The following is a 21,805-nucleotide window of genomic DNA, read 5'->3' on the forward strand; positions in this document are numbered from 1 at the left end:
TCCCTTTTCCCAGCGTTCCTCTCAGGAGCAGACAGCAAGCAGTTGAAATGAGTGGAGTTTATGGATGGCTGCAGAGGCTGTCTCCATTCCCACCCTGTGCAGATCCATCAGCCACTCTGCAGCATTTTCCTGCAGCAGCAGGGGAGCAGTCAGCCCCATCCCAGTGGAGCGTCTGATGGGATGGAGAGGCTGGACTGTGGCTTTTCTGTAGCCTTGGAAATGCACTGCAATGGGAAGTCTTTTTGGAACTTGAGCAGTCAGAGGCATTTTATGGGAGTAACCACCACCAGCAAACACACATAATAAAACCCTTGGATGTTTTAGAGTGAAAGGAATTGTACTGTGTAATTTTTGGTTGTTCTTTAGGCAACAATTGCTTATTGCAAAAATATAAGTAACCATTAAAAAATTTGCAAACTCTGCCTTACCTAATCAGACTTCCTTACATCACAGCAACTCAATTTAAAATACAGTTGAACATAAAAAAATATATATTTTTTCATCTGTAAATCACTTTCAAGAGCAGAATCAATCATCATGCCACTCCACAGCTCCAGTTGCTAAAGGGAATATTGCAGTAAACAAGCAATGTTAAGAGCTTGTTTAGCATACAAAAGTGTAGGTCATCACACTTCAAATGGAAGAAAATGGTTTTAAGTAGAAGTGGGTATTTTGTGTGTTTATACGAATTTGACACAGGAGATGAGAGGTCCCCAGAACATCCCCCAGATTCTCTCTGAAATTACTTTATTTTGAGTGATGAGCTAAAATAAATAACATTGATATATAAGGCAGCAAGTATAACATGATTCTTGCTTCGGAAGGATTTTTCTGTTGGTTGTACATTCAGCCCTGCTCTATCCATCTTCCATCTCGGGATTTTTTTATTTATTTTGCTATGCATTCCAAAAAAGCTAAGCATACTCTATGACAGCCAGGAGAATATATGTCATGTATATAAATAAAGCAAATATTTCAGCTATCAATCTGCTGAGCAGCAGCGATACCTGTGGTAGCTCAGTGCTCAGAGGTGGCTCAGAGCACTGCACTCCAAAGAGCCAAGCAAGTTTTGACATTTTAAGGGCTATACTGAGAAAAAACCAAGGCTCATCTCTGGGATTTGAAGGGTATTTTGGGGTGTTACGATTTATCAGCATTTGGATTTGATAGTCTTAGCTGCTAAAACTTGACTAGGTCACTTTTAGAGGGGATTAGCTGCTCCTGAAGGACTGTTTCCCAATGCACGCCTGGGAAAGGAGGAGAGATTTTTAACTGCTTGAGGAGAGAACAGAGAAAGTACTGAAAGTGCAAGAAAACTGCAAGAGAATGGTCTGGCCAGCTATGTGTGGAGAACAGTCAAGCAAATCAGACAGAGGAGGGGCAGCCAGAGCACAGCCCATGTAGATGAGTTTGGGAATGAACAAAGGCCAGCTGCTGCCTTTCTGCGAAAAGGATCGATTTTAACTGTGGCCAAGCTCCCTTTGAATCTCACCATGCTGTCTGTGGAAAAATAAGTCTCTAGATCAGAGTTGTGTGAGCAGCCCATAAAACCATGTGTCCAAAAAACATGGGTAAGTGATCAGAAACTTTTCTCCCTCATTGCATTCCTCAGTGCTCCCACTGGACCTGCCCTTGGGGCCAGCAGAGCCCAGCCCAAGCTGCCCAGGAGGCCTGGAGATGTGTCCTGGGGCAGGGCTCTGTGTGTGTCTACATCTGAACTGCCTTCTGCAAAGCACCTGTACAACCTGCACCATCAAAGAGGAGCCTGAGAGTGTAAATCACACATGGGAAGTGAGGGTGGATTAGAAGCACTTGGAGGGTTTCTTCTTAGTGAAGTAGAATTTTAATCCATTAAATGAAAAATATACAATGTTATTGCCTGGCTAGAAAGGACTGAAAAGTAGATTCAGATATAATCAGTGTGGAAATACTGGAATTGTAATAAATTGAGAAGGTTATTATGTTTTGAGCTGACAGTAAGTTGTTGAGGTAGGTCCAGATGATGTATTATAGCAAATGTCCAGGATAAATTCTAGGGATAAATTCTTTGGCTCAGTTTTCACAGAACCACTGGATGATTAAAACTTCAAACAAATGAACTACAATCTAGTTTGGCTTTCTCTAGAAACTGATGTTGTCTGGATTTGCAATATGAGGTAGGAAGCAATCCATTGTCTAGTTGATGAGTACTACAGGTGCAAATAAGCAGTGTTCACCAGAACACCATCAGAATCTGGAAGTGGCAGGCAGGATGGTGAAGAAAGGCAAGTTTGTGTGAGCACTCCCTAAATAATAAATTTTCAGGAAATTCCTTCAAATTTTCTTTTCTTATAAGGGCAGATAAGAAATAGATATGTAACTTTGTTTTACTCTACAGCATAAGCAAGTCATGAATCGCTGGTTTTGCCAGTGCTGTTGCTGCAGATGACAAAAAGGAATTTGTTATACTTAAGCATAGGAGAAGTGTTTAAAATTCTCAGCCATAATTTTCCATTATGTATATATATATATATATATATATATATATAAAGAAATTAGGTGTTATTTCTTTATTCAGTATTCTGCTCTCATTTCTGTCACTTTCACACCTGTACAAATCTGTTAATTTCAGTTCACGTACTCCTGATTTATATAATCTGTCCCAGTGAGTGCAAAGTAAACAGAGAGAAATAGGTAATTAAAGATATCAAGGACATTTAGGAGAGAGAAACTCTAGTGACAATCCATCAAATGCATTGGGACAGATGGTGAAAAATCATGGTATTTCGATGACAGCCAGAAGTGAAATAGAAGGCAGAATAGGAGTTGTTTTTCTGACATAAAGAATTGCCAGAGTGAAAGATAATGAGAATACATTGGAGGTGTGGATTGCAAAAAGCCAAACAGCCAGGCTAAGCTCATAATAAGAGAAAATGAAGAAGTTGGGCGCATAGCTTGAAGAACAAGTTAAAGATGCTTGAGTGAAAAAAGGAAAGAGACAGAACAGGGTTAACTGTAAACTGTCTTTTACAAAGAAATGTGACATGGGTGGCTGAAATCCAGTATGAAGTTGGGAGAAATTTAACAGATCAGTGAGAGCAAAGGAGGTTTAGCCTGATTGAATGCAAAACTAAGAAGAAAATCTGAGCCAAGGTAAAGAAATGCAATAAGAAATCTTTTAGGTAGTTGCACACTAAAGTTGAAGCTCAGAACAAAAGCAGCTGGTAACAATCTTCAGTAAACAGTCCTTTTGTTGCTGGTGTTGTCAGCAGTCACAGAAAAATCTTTGCAGTGTTTGTAAACCACAGAACCACTGAACCTTGCATAAAGAAATAAAAGATGTACAGGTAATTGTGCAGTCCTGTTTAATGTCAATGCAAACCTTCAGGAGTAAAGCTGTACAACTGAAGGGGCACTCAGAAGATACTGAAGGTCTTAAAATCCAGAATTATGAAAATTTTTGATCAATTAATTTTTGCTTCCCCACCTTATTTTGAAATGTTGATTTTTTTTTTTTTTTGAGGCAGGAATGTGAAATTAAGCATACAGAATTAGATCAAATAAACTGTAAACCAGTCAGTGGAGGCAGTTTTAAGGGCTGCAGTTGAGAGTGTAATTGCACAGATATGGTAGCACACTACAGGGTCACCTTACAGTGACAACGAGTCACACAGAATATTGAATATGGTTCTATTAAGTTCCAAGTATATGGATTTAGTGTGGGTTTTTCAAAAATCAAGGCTCCATTTTTTTACCCCATTTATAGATACAGGAAGAGGGGATTCTTTTGAGCCAAAACACAGCCAAATAAAGCAATGCTGTTTCCTGCAGGGACGTTGGTGTGGGGTATATGTTTATTCATCCTCCTCAGCAGATGTGAGATTCATTGAGGCCATTTTCTTCAAGCTCTTCATGGCTCTTGTCATGATTAATGACACTTGATTTTTGAAAGGATAGTTGCTGATGTATAATGGTGCCTTCCAGCAAATTTCAGGATCTACCAGCCTGTCTCAGAGGTGAACTATAGTTGGACTCTCAGAAGAGGGTCTGCTATAAGGAAAAGAGTGATTAAAAAGTGCAAAATATGGTCTGTTGGCAGATGGCTCTTGTGGTTCCTGCTTGCCCTTTCACTGCTGCATTGTACTTCACCTCCTGGATTCTTCCCACACTGGGTCAGACTTTCCCCTCACTTTCTCTTCAGTCAGTATTATTGCTCATCTGCAGCAGTTCAGCTGACATGATCTAGATTTAGCTTTAGCCATCCTCTATTTAATCAGGATCTATTTTAGTCCTTGAAGGTCTTGAAGCAGTGTGCAGTGAGCACAGGGCATTTCTTCATTAGCATTTTAGTTTCCACCCCAGTCTACCTCAGGAACAAACCTCCCGTTTGTTTCCAGTCACTGCACTCCTCGCACTGCAGAGCACATCAAATGGATTCTTTATTGATGCAAGGAGAAAACAAGATGTGTTTGGAGATATGTGAACTTAACAGCCAAGAGATCAGTGCAAGGGATCAGGCTGGAGCTGGTCTGCAGCTAAGCATGAGCTTAATGAGCAGAGCAGATGTTGGATCCTCAGTGTGAATTATCCCATCCTGCGAATCCAGTCCCCAGGCACCCTGCCCTTGTTGATGGGGGTGTCAGAATCTGCACTGTAGGAGCATTATCTGTGGATCTGCTTTCCTTCTGTGAGATACAGCTGCAAACCTGCTTGTGCAAATTGCCGCTGCTGAAGGGTCTGGTCCTTCCTCTGTCACATAAGTGCTTTCAGACATCAGATGTTCTCAATCCTCTCTTAAGAAGTGATACACTAAACCATAATTTGCATTTTATTAACTGATGGCAGGATTCTAACATGAAAACAAGTGCATGCTGTTTCCTTTAAACATCCACTGTGGCAGCCTCAGTGTCTCAGTGTGGCTAAACCATAATTTTCTGAGGACTAGACAAACTGGGAGATCTAGAAGAGGGCAGATTTTTCCAGTCTTCCAGCTAATATTAAAGTTCTCTAGAATTTTTCATTCATCTGGATTTTTTTTTTTCCGGAATTCAGGTTGCAGTTTCCCTTACAAACATTTCTCAAAATACTTGGGTGAAAATGAGTTCAACTCTGTTGAAATATTCCTCCAGCTCATATTATGTTTGACTGAGCTGACAAATGCCTTGACAGCCTTCTTGGAATCTGCCAAAATACAGTGTCAGGAATGACAATGCCATGCAAGGTAATAATCTAAATGAATGTTGCTGCAGCTGAGCAGTCACATTCCTGACTCTCTATAACTCAGTTAGAATGAGGCAAGTCCCCAGATGTTTGTTTCATAGCAGTTGGAAAAGTTTGGGTTGTGTTCCCCTATTAACACATGATTATAATTCACATTTCATGGTTAGCTTGCTACAAATTTAACACATTTCAAATTATTCTGTAAATAATGGTGCTTTATTTATCTGTCAAACTCCATTGGAGCAAGAGCTGCTGTTATTCAGTTTCTCAGAAATCCCAAACATACATGAATTAGAAGTTTCATAGTGTTTGTGGAGATGAATTTGATCTTGGGGAACGTTAGTGGGTTTGAAGTGTAATTTCCAATTTGAGCTGTCTGAGAGAACCTACAAATAGACATTAGAGCTTCAATGTAAAAATTATCTTCTCTGTCTTGCTAAAACATGTCTTAATTCCATCAATATTTTAATGACACTGTATTATCACAGAATCACAGAATGGTTTGTGTTGGAAGAGACCTTGGAGGTCATCTCATTCCAACCCCTGGAATGGGCAGGGACACCTTCTGACAGAACAGGTTGTTCAAAGCCCCATCCAGCCTGGCATTGAACACTTCTAGGGATGGGGCAGCCACAGTTTCTCTAAATTGCCAGGTAATTTAGTGTTTTATATCTTGTAGCGAATGTTTTCAGAGATCCTCAGCACATTTCTTTAATTCCATATCCTGTAGTTGCAGCTGCTCTCTAAAGTACACATTTCCTTTGATTTTATATCTCTAAGGTTTGAAGATTAGTTGCACTGCAAGTTTGAACTATTTTCTCAGTTGTAAGAATTAAATAGCTAGTTGTACTAGACCTCAGGTGTAAAATTACAGCTGATCAAAATGCAAATGTTCTCTTTTTCTTAAAGAATTCTCTGTGACCTTCTGTACTCTTCAGATGTCTGTCAATGCTGGCTTTTTCAGGTTCTGTTCTTTGCTGAAATGCTGTTTTGATTTTCTTTAGACCCATTATATGATTTAATCCCTTCAAGTGTGAGCAACTATTATGTCTAGCAATCAGGAGCAGGCTTCTATTTACAGCTGAACAGTTCAAAAATTTTGAGAGCTGGGAGCTCTGTATTCTCTTGAGCCACGGGCACTTGGTTAGAAGGTTCTTGAGACTGGAAAATAAAGTTTTGCTACATCTTTGTTTCTCATGTCATTGTTCAATCCATGCCACACTACATACTGACCTTTTGTCACTGATGCAGAAGCTCATGTTCTGGCAGCCTCAGGAGTGCATTATATATTCCTGCAGGAGTTCTTTCAGATGTGTGTCCTTGATCCAGTGCATGCTACTGGAAGAAATGAAAGGTCACTTAGTTTTCTTTTTTTATCTGAACTTAGCTTGAATATTGCTTTATCATCGTGATCACAGCTGTGGAAGCTTAATACAATATATATTTCCTATTTATAATTTATCCTTTTCTAAAGCAGCTCTGAATGTGTGTCAGTAATTGATACTGAATGTTGTTTCTGGAGTGCTTACTGTGTGAAATTCCCTATGTACACAATTACAAATCAAAGATGATGCACCAAGTGCCAGTGCAAGCGTAAATAAAATGATCAAACTTTCTGAAAACACATAACACCAGTGAATTATCTTTGAACCTTTCTGCTCCCTTGTTTGACATGATTCTGAAAGAAGGAATCCAAGAATAGCAACTTGGGGTTTGTTGTTGACTTCCAGCTGAAATTATGGTGAAGGATTTGCAGCAGTACTTTTGGGGTGACCAGTTCTGGAATTAGTGCTTAGGGTATGAGGGGTCACTGTCCCTCTCCCTCCTTGAGGGGAAGATATTGAGATGGAATAAAATCTTTATCCAGTAATGTTGGAGTTCCTTTGCTGCCAAGGAGTCCTCCTTGCAGAGAGGTGTGCAAATTAGAGCACCTTCTTCATTGCAAAGGCAAGACTTCTGTGGCTTAAAATGCTCAGCATGGATCTGAAGTTGCCTTTGGACAGTGTTCTGTGGACTTCTTAAAAGCAAATTATGCACAAATTGAGCAGTCAGGTGCTCTCTTCTGCTAAAATAAAGTAGGCTCAAAGGTAGTGAAAATCTGTGCTGTGGACACCAACAGCCTTGACATTTGAATCCCACTGGAACCATTACTGCAGTTTAGCTATTTGATGCCTGAGTCAGAATATCTTGTTTCTTTGGCCTTTTTAGCTTACTTTTTTTTATCATTGTTATTGATTACTTGAGCTAAATCCTTTGAAATACCATTCCAGAAAGGTCTGTTTCTCTACAAAATACTATTGCTTCAGCCAGATGGCATGTAGCAGTCACTGAGCAAAGGCAACTTGTCATTGTTACTTTAGGAAAGGTTACTTGTCATTGTTACTTTACAACTGACACAGAAAATTAATTTCCTAATATTCATAAAAATCTTGTATAATCAGAGTAATAAACTAATGAGGAACTGTCACTAAAAAGTTACATTTGTGTGTCTCCAATGATCTTTCAGGAAATGGGTAGAGGTAGCACAGGTCTGTCAGTAACAGAAGAGCATAATGAAGGACTTTCTTGAATGAAGGGACTTCACTTGGGGATGCCCCATCCCTGGAAGTATTCAAAGCCAGGTTGGATGGGGCCCTGAGCAACCTGGTCTAGGGGGTATCATCGTGGGTTGATGATACCTTCAAGGTCCCTTCCAACCCAAATCATTCTGTGGCTGATGACTGAATCAACCAGCCCCAGCTATTATGGACACTTCCATCACATGATAGCTTTTATTAACCAAGCAAGGTACTTCAAATAACCTGCTGGGTGTTGAAGTAGTTGTTGACAACCAAAGTGAGCATCCTTTACCAGAAGGGGAGCAGAATTTCTGTTTGCAGCAACTGCTGCACGTTTTTCACTGGTTTGCTCCCATTAACCTGCCCTCAGTTTTGCATAATGATTTTTGATGTAGTGTTCTTTTTTATTTTTTCTTAGAATGGATAAAATGTCAGAGACAATTAAGACAATGATGTTAGAAACTGGAATGGAAACTGCACATTTGTAATGGTTGACAGGGTTTCTGATCTAAAACGTGTACAACCCTTTCCCACTCTCAGCAGCTGGTTATGTCATGGACTGGTTGCCCATGACTTCTTCTTCCTGATGCAGTTCTAAGAAATTTCAAATATTGGCTAAAACTGACTAAAGGGCTGCAAAGTTGTCCTTTTCAACAGCAGCATATTTGATTTCACCTTTTGCAAAGATTTCTTCAGCAATACTTGAAGCTGGATTTTCCTTGAAGCTACAAATGAAGTATAAAGCCTGTGTGCTCGCAGGGACAGTGCATTGCTCATAATCCAGTATAGTTCATACAGTCTCTTTCTAACCATTAGTTATGCATTTAAATAAGTGTTTGAAAGACTTGAGACATTGTAACTAATTTAATTGTCTCTACAGAAAATTGTGTCCCTAAATATCAAAGTTAGATAAGTTGGTTTTATTCAACTGCTGTTTGTTGCCTTGTATGTTTTAACCACTGGGATTTGTATGTCTAAGTGGAACATCAGTATTTTATGCATAACTTCTGTTTTAGAACTTTGGTATTAGGAGAATTATCACTTTATTTCATAATGAGATTATTCCCATTATGGTAAATTGAAAAAAAAATTCACATGACTCAGAACAAATTTCTGAAAACTTGTAAAATAAACCAAGAACTAGCAATGTATTTAATCATTATGCAAACTGTTTTTCGCTGTAAAGCAGTTCCCATGTGTGAAAGCAGTGGTAGCATTCGATTTTCATGTGGGTGTTGTTCTCCAGATACAACCCCATAAATGATCAGCTAAAAAGAGCCAGTGATTGTGTCAAAAACAGCTACTGCAGATGTACTGTCAAAGCAACAAGGGTACTGAAAGTGAAGCCACATTGCCAATGGCTTTATAACCTTCAGGTTAATGTGTTTGGCTTTCAAGCTGCCTAAAAACAATTGCTTTCTAAGCACGTCATTTGAATTTTGGACTGAAAATTAGGATGTGGAAAGAGTTCAGCAGCTCTCTTTTCAAGCTCTCTTTTTGTTTTCAGTATTACCCCCGTTGAGAATATGATTTATTAACAATACTGTTCTCTCTGTAGAGAACCTGCAGGGGCCATTCCCCAGTAGTATTTGCAATTATAAACTGAGGTCAAGGCATGGTGGTTTTGAAAAGCAGAAAACAAGCAGATGATCATGTGAGAAAGCATCATTAGGCCATGTTGTGACCTGTGAATCTTCCTTTCACATAGTGGGCACTTCTGTTATTTTTGTGCATTAGTTGGGACCTTGTGAGGCTCACCAGAGGCAGTGAGTTATCCTGACTGTCCAGCTGGGAATTTCAGAGATCAGAAGTAAAGCTGCTTTGAGGAATTGCACCTGGAAGGAGAGGGAATATATTTTTGTTATCTCTACCTCTGTTTTTCCTTCCTGTCTGACTGGGTGCTGCTCAGCTGGGGAAGGTGGGAGCTGATGGTTCCCGTTGCAGGGGTCAGTCTGCCCGTGGAGCTGGGGCAGCTCTGGCAGCCCAGCAGGGATCAGCCAGCCCATCCCTTGGGAGTTCTGCCTTGCTGCCCTTGTGAGAGCTCTGCAGCCTGCAGCACAACCTGCTGTGACCTGTGGAAAGCTTTATGAAGTTAGGGAGAATTATTTCATTCAAGCAGGGGTAACAGGATTTTAGCACATGTTAATGAGAGGAGGAGCTCAGGCAGAAGTGCGTTGTAGTTCTGATGTTAGTCTGCCAAAAGGGACAGCAAAGAATAATAAAACCAAGGCACTTTTTCCCTGCCAGCTCCCCAGTTTTAGCTATTCCCAGCACAGATAGTTGTGTGATTGTCCCAGCCACCCAAATATATCAGCTCTGCCAGGCATGTGTGCTGGCACAGGGCTGTGCCACAGTGGCTCACAGCTGGCCCTCATTCCTCCTGCTTGGAGCACAGGCACTGAAAATCAGCATGTTTGCCCTCAACATTATAGACATACACTCTGGCTTCATTCTTTTGGATAAATAAAGAGTGGTTTGGAGTTTTTAAAGAAATATTTTAAATTCTTACTGTATTCATCTTTTTACAAAAAGTCCTAAAAGCTAAAAAAACCCCACCCCCCCCCCCCCAAAAAAAAATAACCCTCTAAACCAACCAAATAAAAAACCAAAACAAAAAACACCAACTACAAAACCCAAGAGAGCAGCAGGAAAATTTCTATATAAAAGCCCATGTGATTGAGTTGTAAGGAATGACAGTTCTTATTCTAGCTGATATGGTGGGCTCAGGGGTAAAGAATATATTTCATTTTTTTCCCAAATATTTTAATTTATTTTTTAAAATTGTTGCCACCCCAGTGAATGATTGTGAGTGTGGGTAAGAAATGTCTATGCTGAAAGTTTCACCTTTCTCAGTATTGCTCATGGAAACTTCTGGAAAAGTCTTTCAGCAAGACAGGAGAGGCAAATCTTCTTTCCTAATATAGCAGAAAAAAAACCCCAACCAACCAAAAAAACTTTTAATTTTTGAAAATAACAAACACAGTAACATTCTGGGCTGTTAATATGGGCAGAAGAAGTTGGTTTTGCACATCAGTGGTATCTGAGCAAAAGTCTGTGTACTGAGAATTTGAGTCTTATGGGAAATCTGAGATTGTAACATATGGTCAAGGATTTTTTCAATACCATGCACATCTGAGGACTCATTAGAATATTTATTTATTAATTTTATACTGTTATTAATAAACCACTGATAATGTACTTGCCATTATATAATAAGCTAATGTGAATAGTCATAGTTTTATCAATTCATTATATTTTTATTAGTGACTTAGCATTCTAGACAGGTCCTGACATCTGCAGACTTTTCATCACATGTGGCACTGCTTACTTCTGCCATGGATTCTCTCAGTGTCACCACTTAATGCTGGGAGCTCCTTCAGTAAACCTGGAAATTCCTAGCCTTTCTGAAACATTTCTATCTAAACTTAAAGCTTTCTCATACAAAATTTAAAACAAAATATCTCCAGTACCAGCATTGCTAATTCACTAAGCCAAAGCATCCTGTTTGGATGCAGTTCTCTGATTCCTGGGAGGGAGAGACAGCATGGAATTGGTTAGAGATGTCTTAGCATAGACATCTCATTGGGGAGCTTTGTTCACTGAAGTATTCAGTGGGTAAAATACATTCTCTTCCTCTTAAGCAAATAAAAAAATAAATAGATAAATAAATAATGTGTAATTTGCTGACACAAGCAATTTGCTTAAAACAGGCAGTAGGCCTTGGGGAGATATTTATGACAGGCTGGATTGACTTTAGCAAGCAGCAGCTGGTGCTTTAACACTGCTTGGTGTTGGAATGATCTCCTGCACTGCAAGGTAGAGAGGCAGAAAATGCAGCTGCATCTTCCTGGAGCTAATTTTAACAAAAGCAATGAGCTGGTAATTACCACTTTTTCCAGCTGGTCCTTATGAGTGTAAAGGGTTTATTCATAGATGGAAGGTGAGAGAGGGAAATAGTGAGCAGGCTGCAAAGCAGTGGAAATAAATGGCTCTCCTGGAGGTGCTTAGAAATTTAAACTCATGTTGGCTAGGAGGGGCTGGGAATGAAGATTGCTTCCTCGGGGGTCTCTGTGAGTCCTGGGGTTCCTCCTTGGCGTGGGAGGTCCCTCAGGAGGGCTCTGTGATGAGGCTTTCCTGATGGTCTGCACCTCGCAGGCTCCTGCAGTCATGAGGGATGCTCCCAGGCCTTGGGGAAGCAAACTGAGCTGAGCTGGCTCTGAAAGGTACAAAATCAGGAGAATGTTTTCAGTCAGCATCTGATTTCTGCTTGAGTCATACAAATAAGTTATAAGCTCAATTAATGCAACAAATATAAATATTTATGAACCCATTTAGCTAATGTTTGGCTGTATTGATAAATAAGAGCATCTTGCAAGAGCTTCTTTTTGACAAGTAAATAAAGTGTAGAAAGTGTTTGTGTGTTAAATTATCCATGCTTCATTAACTCTTCCAAAATATCAAGGCTTAGGTAATAACTAAATTCAAAGTGACAAAAGAATAGGATTAGTGGGAATAACTTCAATACTTAAACTTCAGGAGAACAAGCAGCTGTTGTTTGCTTTCTTAGTTGGCAGGGGAAAAGAGGATAAATGTGTTTGGTTTTGCCATTAATTTCTTTTTTTTTTTAAACTGTATTATTTTAACTGTATTTTTAACTGTATTGTTATTGTAGTGATAGGAGGGGTAATAGGAGAGCAGTCTCATATTAATGTCCTGGTCTTAGGGACAATTTCTATTTGCTGCCTTTTCTGAGGTGACTAACAGGAAATTGTATTAGACCCGGGTCTACTTCAAGGCTTGATTTTTTTTGTAAATCAGAACCCAGTCTATGAATTCTGATGAATCAAATGGTTCTGATGAAGGAGAATTTTGAAAGTTCTGTTACAAACTTTTTGTGAACTGTTGAACTAATGTTTTTAACATACCCTTTGCATACTTAGTTTAAGATACGATTATTCTCTTGATTGACTTTGTTGATGGCACATCAATCAAGTTGGCTGGATTTGACATCCACATATTGAATGCTAAAAGATTGTTTTTGTCTTCTTAGGACACAAGGATTTATTATGCATGGTGTGGCAAAATGGATTTTAGAACATGGTGCTGGTGATGCCAAGGTCACTGTTTGGATCCCCATGTGGGCCATTTGCTTAAGAGCTGAACTTGATGATCCTTGTCAGTCCCTTCCAGCTCTGTGATTCTGTGAAAATGAGCTTGCTCTAATCTCTTAATTGCTCAAACTAACATAATAAAATGCAATGAGGAACTGAGGCCCAAGTCTAGCAATTTATGTTTGCTTTTATGTATTTTTTTTTCATTTGTTATGTTCACGACTGATTCCTAAGTTAGATATCCTGAGGGTAAAATCTAGAAGAAGAGTTCCATGATGCCAAACTGAAAAGGCAGCTCCTGTCTCAAGTCTTGCAATTTAATTGGGGTGAGGAAATCACTGGTGAGCTTCTTTCTGTGTGAGGGCCCCTGGGCTCCCTGCCTTGCTCTCCCAGGCTGTTGCCCCCCTCAGGCAGGCAATGGACTTCATCAAGGGAGCAGAAAAGGATCTTGCCAAAGGCCTTACCCCACACCTAGTGACAAAAGAACTCTAGATTTCCTCAAGAATTGCATTGGGCCTGGTTTGACAGGAGACGAATTTCTTTTCCTGAAACTGGAAGTGGAATATTTTACCTGGGATGTGAGACTCAGCCAAGCCAACCCATCACTCCTCTGTAACACTGAGTTGAGCTAAGGGAGTCAGATCCAGCCTTGGCTTGCAGTATCAGCTCTGCTCTTTTCATGTGTGATTTTAGGTGTGCAGAGTCCCTTCAGTTAATTAAAAGATTGACTTAGTCATATGTGGTCACTGAACCATGGGCAAAACCTTCAAAGTGTGAATTCTGTGGAAGAAGAAAGATATTTTTAAATATTTGTTCATCAAAAAATATTCCTCGCTTGCTGTCACCTGCTATATTGAAGTGGCCCTGTGCCTGGTTTTGCATTCCCTTCAAAGTCCATCCAATAAATAGTCTTTAAATTCAGCTAGGAAAAAAATTAAATTATGTCTCTCTTATACAAAGTATGTACAGATGAGCCTGTGGAAAACACTTTCTGGTGGTTTTGCCTGCCAAAAGGGAATAAAAAAGCCTTTTTCTGGTGCTCTACAAGAAAGAAACACGTTACTAGAATGGCATTTGGCTAAGTGCAGCAGATAAAAAGTAGGTCGTGGCAGCAGAGGTGGAAAGGGCAGAAAAGAAAGAGAGAAAATTGTTTCATTTGGGGGTGAAGGTCATCTGAAATAAGTGATTTCACATTTAAAAGGCCACTAAGGAGATAACTGGTGAATGTTAACCTAATTTTATATTGCTTTATTTCATTCTTTTTTCTTTTCTCATTTGTAATGCTTACGTGTTCAGGAAGTTGAGGTAGGTTTTTCAATTTTAACTTGTAAATGTCCATAGAGTGATTAAAAATATTTACAATATATCATAATCCATTCTATATTTGAAACTCTTACAAGCAACTGTTGTTTTTTGTTATAAATGAAATGCATTGATGCATGTTAAACATTGTGTTGATTATTTAAAATGTTAATATGAAAATTGCTTAAGTTTCATTTGTTACAGAAGGCATAAAGAATTTTTAGCACATTAGTATCAACTCTAGTAGAATGCTTAGAAATGAATAGATTTATGTCAGGAAGGTCTTTTACTGAATGGGAAATTTAAATCTCTTTAATCAAGTTTCAAGTTGATTGTGTGTATGTATATATATATGTGTGTGTGTGTGTGTGTGCTGCTTCTCTGTTGGAAGAAGTTACAGTGAAATGATGATATTCCTTCAGAGACAATCAGAGCCTTCTAACAAAGTCATTTGAGGATATTGTTATGAATCTCAGCCCCTTCCTGAGGACTGGCACAAAGCCCTGCCAGCTTCTGAGTCAGAGCTTGAGGTGTGCATTTAAATGTGACACAGATTTTCTGCTCCCCATATCCACAGGGTGAGTTTCACCTTTATGGTGCCATAACCCTTCAGTCTCACTTCTTGCTGAAGTGAAGCCCAGGTTCTGTAATTTGTGTTGTTGTGGTTTAATCCGGGTACCCCCCGACCCACACCCTCACCCTCCCCATTACCTGTGTGGCAAAGGGGGGAGAACTGGGGGCAAAAGGTAAACCCCATGAGCTGTGATAAGAACAGCAATATTATTATTATTATTATTATTATTATTATTATTATTATTATTATTATTATTATTATTATTATTATTATTAACAATAATATTAATAGTAATAATAATATTTTAAAAGGAGAGCTGAATAAACCATAAGAAAGACAAGTACTGCCCAGTACAATTTTCACCACTGGCTGAGCAGTGCCCCCCAGTGCTGACCATCTCTCCCCAGCCAAGTCAGCCCAGTTTATATTCTGAGCTTTAAGGTGTGGAATATCCCTTTGGCCAGTTTGGGGCACTTGTCCTGGCCATTCTTCCTCCTGGCTTCTCTCTGAAGAAACCTGGGAAACTGAAAAGTCTTTGGCTTGGAGTAAACACTCCTCAGCAACGACTAAAATATCAGTGTGTTATCAACATTACTCCCATCCCAAATCAGCACTGTACCAGCTGCTAAGAGGAAAATTAATTCTATCCCAGCTGAAACCAGGACAGTTGTCCAACTGGCAGAAGTTATTTTGAACTGCTATTGACTGTATTGCTCTAATGTATGTATAGTCATTATTTACTCCTATAAATAATAATGGGGTTTATATATTGAAAATCTCAAAGGTTTTCTCTATTTCACCTTTTAGGGTTTTTTCCCATATTTTTTCTTGTGTATTTTCTATGTTATCACACTGTGGTTTCAATTTTCAAAATGGAATACTAAACAGATCTGCGTGAAGGAAAAGAGGAGGAATAATAGATCTACAGAAGAGATTGCTGTGTTGTAGGGTTTTTTTTTTTTTTTTTGAGGAAGGTGCATTTTTTGTAAAATATTCCTTTGACACTGAAATTGAGATAACCCCCCTTTCCAATCCTTATTTCAAAACTGGTTCCATATGCCACCAGCACAAGAAATCCTTGTTGGGAGTTGAATTATTTAACAGTTTCTGATGCTGAAAACCCAGCAGCAAAGCAACACCTTGGAAAATATATAAGCAGGCAAAAAAAAGAATATTTTGTTGCTGAAAAAAATTCCGCTATAAAAGCTGAAAACCCAACACATTCTGAAAAGTGATTAATGCTTGGTGAATTTAGCAGAACATCATCATCAGTTACAAAGCATTGTATAACCGTGAGGGGGTTTTGTATTAGCAAAACTGTGAAATTCAAAGGCAAGCCTGCGATTCTATTTCTGGTGCCAAAGCCTGTACTTGTGAAGGAAAAAAAGGATACTTATGATGTATCTGAAATAAATTATGGGCAGCAGTCTTTGCTGTTATTGTGGAACATTATCACTGTCCATAAAGCCAGTATGATACTGAGCATAAACATATTGGTTAAAAAAATATACATTTCCTCCTGCTAGTCATGCAGAATAATTTGATGTAACCCAGCATTTGCCCATGCTTGCCTGCTCCAGAGTAATCCTGTCCTCAGTGTTCTGAAAGGCACATGGAGTGCATCTCCTGGTGCTCACTGAGGCTGTGGAGTCCTCACTCCTGTAACAGCCTGCTCTGACCCCATAAAGTCATGCTGACTTCCAAGTCTCCAAAATACGCCAGGTTAGGGTGAACTGGATAGCATGAGAGCATGTGAAATTCAGTGTACTGGAGATAAATGGTAAACGTAGCCCTATGGAAGAAATAATTTAGATGTCTTATTCACACAGATGGGTTTTTAGTTACCATCCTGGCAGGAAAAAGAAATCTCGGTGTCATTCTGGACAGCTTGATGAATACATCTCTTTAGTGGCATCCCTCAGGAAATGAATATAGAATACTGGATATATTAAAAAGGAAACAAAGATTAATATGCAGAAAAATATGACAGTGCTGTAGAAATTTCCTATGCTTCCACATCTCAGATAATCCTGTTGTTATCACGTCCTCTGAAAGAGGACACAAGTGAGATACAGAGAGTGAGCTGAAATTGATATATCAGCTGGGCTTAACTCTCAGTTCTTCAGCACTAGGGTTGATGGCACTCTGAAGCAGGGAAAACTTTGCCTTCAGATAAATATTTGCTAAATACACAGAATCCAGGTTGATCCAACACATGCAGGAGTTTTCCATTCTTTCTGGAGGGAGACTAGTTTTCAACAATCATTATTAGGCCAGGCATTCTGACAGTGCCTGCTTTCTCCAGTGTAAAATCCAGTGAGGAGCAGTGTGCAGCAGAACCACAACACTCACCGCACAATGATCTCTTTACATCAGATTTCATAAAATTTTTAAAGTTTAATAGTGGGAACAGTAACAAAAATATTCACTGCAAGTGCTCTTGGAAGTTGTGCTATTTAAGTGTAATGTTTGCAATATTAGTCCTGTATTTTTATCTGTTCACAATGGTGTGATTTACATGTGTGGATGTATATTTGAATTTACTCTGCTGACCTTTCACCACACCAGGATGATGTGGATCATGTTATACTACCTGAACAGTATGTTCTTTCTTTTCAAAGACTGTAGACTAACATGAAATCATACTGAGTTATTATTAAATATTTAATAATGGGCATGTTTTCAAAAAACAATCCAGAAGAAAAATTCAAGGTGCTGGAAAATTCAAGGACTTTTTTATTGTTTAATTTCCAACCTGCATTTACTACTCTTTAGGACACAACCTGTTGATAGTCTTATCTTCTTGGAGCTAAATCTGTTAGAATCAAAACACAGGTTGATTCATTTAGTTGTGTAAAATAGTACTGAAAATACTGATTGTATTTTTCTTATTTTTTTTTAACCTCCATTTAGGATGATTATTTCAGAAACTGGAATCCAAACAAGCCGTTTGATCAAGGTAAACTTAGTACACATTTTGTGGTTGTCTTCTGCTGTTTTGTGATATCCCCACATTCTTTATGCCTCCCTTCCTCTGTCTGTCCCATGCATTGGTGGAGAGCTATATTCATACTTACATCTCCTTCCCAATTTAGTCACAGCTTGAGGTGGTTTATGTAGAAGAGTTTGACTCATCTCGCTGTTTTTTCACCATGTTTTTTAATCCCCATCCATTCCACTTGCTATTCAATGATGAAATGTGTGCTCAGAGAGATTCTCTGTAACCATGAATCTTGGTTTAACATGCAATTTAAAACAGGGATCTTCACGTTCATTTTCTTTCACGTTACAGGCTTTGCTAAATTAATGTTGTATATGTAACCACTGCATTTTCTAACACTCACGGGACCAATTCTTTGAAATCAGCTGTATAGCATGAATTTCAGGGCTGATTTTAGAAGGGAAATGATGTTGTGTATATGGTGCTGTTTCAGATGCAAGCTCTGTAAATGATGTTTTGCACTTTGTCTTGGTGAGGGTTTAAGTTATGGCAGTACCTCAAATATTTCCAGGCCAGCCAATAAAGGATAGGAAAAAAACCCAAAAATCCCTATTCTAATTGTGTCCAGGATAGCACTGGATACAACCATACCAGGAAAAAGAAATTCAAAATTACTCGAGTGTTTAGGAAGAAAATACTTACTGGAAGTCTCTGAAGGTGCTTTTGAAAATTTCACTTTACGTCTATCTCTATATTTCATTGCCAAGCATGTTCCTTGTATTGTCTGTAGCTCACAGGAATATCACCGGGGTTAGACTTAGGAGTGTAGATTCTCTGTCTTTAGGGAAATGGAACTTCAGTGTCAAAGGAAAGGCAAAGTTGATGCTTTTGTCAAGACACATATCCACAGAGGTTTTCAAAGGCATTCGAGGGATTTAGGATTACAAATCCTATTGACTTCAAATAGAACTTATGCTCCTACCACTTCTGGAGGCCTTGTAACCCTCTGTTTTCCCAAGAGGAAAAACAAAAAGGTAAATCCTGGCAAAGTATTGCAGAGAGATTTTGAACTGACATGCTTTAAAACTATCCTGTATATTGTGTTACTGAGATGTCTGACTCTGGGCAAAAGCAGGAATGCTTGTAGAGAATCTAAAGTCACTCATGGATACCTTGAAGGGATATGTCGGATGTCTGCTAAGATTTCTATCTCTTTGCAAAGAAGAGGATAATTTCTTTTTCAGAGTAGAGTTTCTCTGACACTCTGGATGTCTCTGCTCAGAAGCAGAATGCAGACAGTGGGTGCAGTCTGAGCAGGGTGCTCTGCCTTGCACAAAGAACTGGGCACTGCTTTCTTCTCACTTAAATCTTACAAATGGGTTTTATTTGGCCAGTAGATCATTCTTTTTGACAGAGGTCACTACCCTTGGTTGTGGCAAAATTCACCCCTACTAGAACATTGAAAATAGCCACTCAAACATTTCTAAAGAGATTTATTGCCCAAAAAAAGAACTGTTTGAAAACTGTTGATTAGTTTAGTTACATATACACAGAGCATGTGAGTCTTTAGTCATTGATCCCAGTGTTGTCACCCAAAAAATGAAGAGAAATCATATGCTGCTGCTTTGGGCCCTATGAGTCAGATGCTGACAAGACTAATCCTCAGTTTATATATGCATATAGGTATGTATATGTGTGTAAATGTGTACATGATATATTTATGTGTATATAGAGGGAGTTGCATTAAAATAGAAACTGCTGAGATGAAGGAAGGAAGGAAGGAAGGGAAGCTTTATCTTTCCCAGATGTTCCAACCAAGGCTTTAATTTCTGTAATTTTCCACAGAGAGGAAAAAGAACAGTCAGAAGAATTTGTCCCAGCTCTTTTATGCAGCATGAGCTGCAAGACAATTGTTTAATCTGTTTTTCCTTTTCCATTCTCCCTGCCCTGGTATTTTTCCCATGTTGTTCTGTTTCACTTTATTGCCCCTTATTCTCTTGTATGGTTTTGAAGATTGAAAAGCTTTCCTTTTATATTTTTGGGATTCTGATATCCAGAGAGCTTGTGCAGATCCTGTGGTGAGGAGCCCTAGCTTGCTCCTGTGAATTCACTAGCAGGGCTGTGTTCTCACCACACAATTGTTATTTTGAGAGATATCTCAAAGCCTTCTTTTAACCCCACAAGACCAAGATTCTTCCTAGTTACTGAAGAGAGAAAAACTTCTCCAGTGGGTGAATGAAAGCAGATTTGGGATTCTATAGAAAATCTAAGTCTGGTGTCACCAAGCTAAAGCTCTTTTTGCAAACACTAACTTTTTGGGACTTGCATTACACGTTTTTAATATTAAAAATCTAATTCTCAATTCTAAATCTAAAATCCTGCTTTGAATATTCTAATTGTGAAGTCTTTGTGTGGAGCCAGACTGTAGAACCAGGCTGGAAGAGCTGGGAGGGCAGGGTTGGAAGTAACTCAAGGCAGGAAGTACCTACCAGAGTGATCTCACAAAGGTAGCTGGGGGATTCCATATGTTTAACAGATTTAAAAACCAGCAGTAATCAGAGGTTTTGAAAATCAGCAGAGTTCTGCTTCCAGGCTTGTACTTCATTTGCATCTCTTAAAGAAGTCTGCTGCATCCAACCAACTCCGTATTCTTTTCTAACAAAAAGCTGGCTTTATTCAGCAGGATGAATTATTTAATTGTGCATTGAAAAACAATTACAGTGTAATCAAGCTGTCTGCTTTCTGCTTGCAGTGTGGAGAGAAATACCTGAGTGTTTGTCTCAAGAAAAGAAATACTTTGTTTTGTAAAAAAAGCATTCATGGCTTTCACTGAAACCTCTAGGGAGTGACACGAGGTATGTTTGGATAACAGGCCTGTTCAAGGGAAGTCAGCTTGAGTAGTTCAACTGCAACTCAGAGGGCACTTGAGTGATCAGAGGTGGTTTTTTTTTTTTCAGCTGAGCTACCAGCCCAGCTTTATATTCATTTTTAACCCAGCAGAAACCAATACAAAAGTGAGAATGTTACTGTCAGAGCTGAGCTAATGAGGCACTTGGACTGCAGAAGGCAGCAGAGTTTGCAGCCTGGAAATGACTGCTGGTCATTAATATTGAACTTGATTCTGTCACAGTTACAGAAGCAAGAAAGCAGAAGAGTAGAAGGGGCAGGTTAGTCAGGATTTTGAAATATGAATCAAAGAGTTGGGTTTTTTTTCCCTGACAAGGTCATTTGAGAGTTCTTAAGGAGCTTGACAGCTAACCTGGCATACTTTCCTAGTCTTCTTCATCCACTTTGGAGAAAGAAAAGAGGGAATAGGGGAAAACTTTAGCATAAGTCAAGTGGGAGATTTTGAAATGTGTCTCATATTCAGCACCTATTCAGACTTGCCAGAAAATAAACTCAATATAACTTCATGGATTCTGTTAATTGAAAACTGTTAAATAAAAAAAATAAGTTTAAGTTACTGAAAAATTCTGGTAGAAGCCACCCTGGAAGTGTTTGGAATGGTGTCCAATTTGCCATATGACTTTTTAAAAGCATCTTTGCCCAGAACATAGGAAATGGAGGAAGTAATGGGGGGTGCACTTTGTATTGCAGATGCATGAGCTCTGAATCAAAACACCTTTAAAACATCGAGCTGCCATTATTATTAATAACATATCTCTAGAAGGATGCAATAAGAGGGGTAAAAGTGTGATTCTGTGGTAGTGCTGATTTTTTGCCCCCAAATATGTGTTCAAAACCATCCCCTGAACTGTGGAATTTTCTGTTCAAGGAGGTGCAAGTTTCCCCCTTTCCATTTGGATTGTGACACTGTCAGATGATTGCAGTGGATGGAGCTGGCCTGAGTCCTCTCCCTCAGCTCTGCCTTCAGCACTGAGGCACAGGGACTGGCTGGAAACAGGGTACATATAATTTTACCCATTGCTGGTGGTAGCAATACCAAATGTTCCAAGCTTCAGGGGAAAAAAAAGAAATAGTCTGATTAGAAATAATCTGACCTTTCCCTCTTGTCTTCTAGGCTTTGACTTTCTTTTCACTGTCCCAATCCTCTTCCCCAATAACTGAGAAATCTGTTCCTTCTTAGGGCTTTCATTATCTGCCCTTGGAGAGGAGGGAA

The 21,805-nt window shown here is 39.1% G+C and overlaps 1 protein-coding gene across 2 annotated transcripts in view; it reads left to right on the forward strand.

Annotated features, from left to right (window-relative positions):
* The window catches only part of SPOCK1 (SPARC (osteonectin), cwcv and kazal like domains proteoglycan 1), a 273,294-nt gene that overhangs the window by 68,763 nt on the left and 182,726 nt on the right, over nt 1-21,805 (forward strand). The window contains exons 3-4 of one of the 2 annotated variants that reach the window (XM_038150666.1): nt 14,165-14,173; nt 17,658-17,703. In XM_038150666.1, the coding sequence (XP_038006594.1) occupies nt 14,165-14,173; nt 17,658-17,703 (55 nt within the window). The remainder of the gene's footprint in view (nt 1-14,164; nt 14,174-17,657; nt 17,704-21,805) is intronic. The other variant, XM_038150667.1, reaches the window with a different exon arrangement.

The sequence above is a fragment of the Motacilla alba genome, chromosome 13 (assembly GCF_015832195.1).
Source record: "Motacilla alba alba isolate MOTALB_02 chromosome 13, Motacilla_alba_V1.0_pri, whole genome shotgun sequence".
Classification (NCBI taxonomy): Eukaryota; Metazoa; Chordata; class Aves; order Passeriformes; family Motacillidae; genus Motacilla; species Motacilla alba.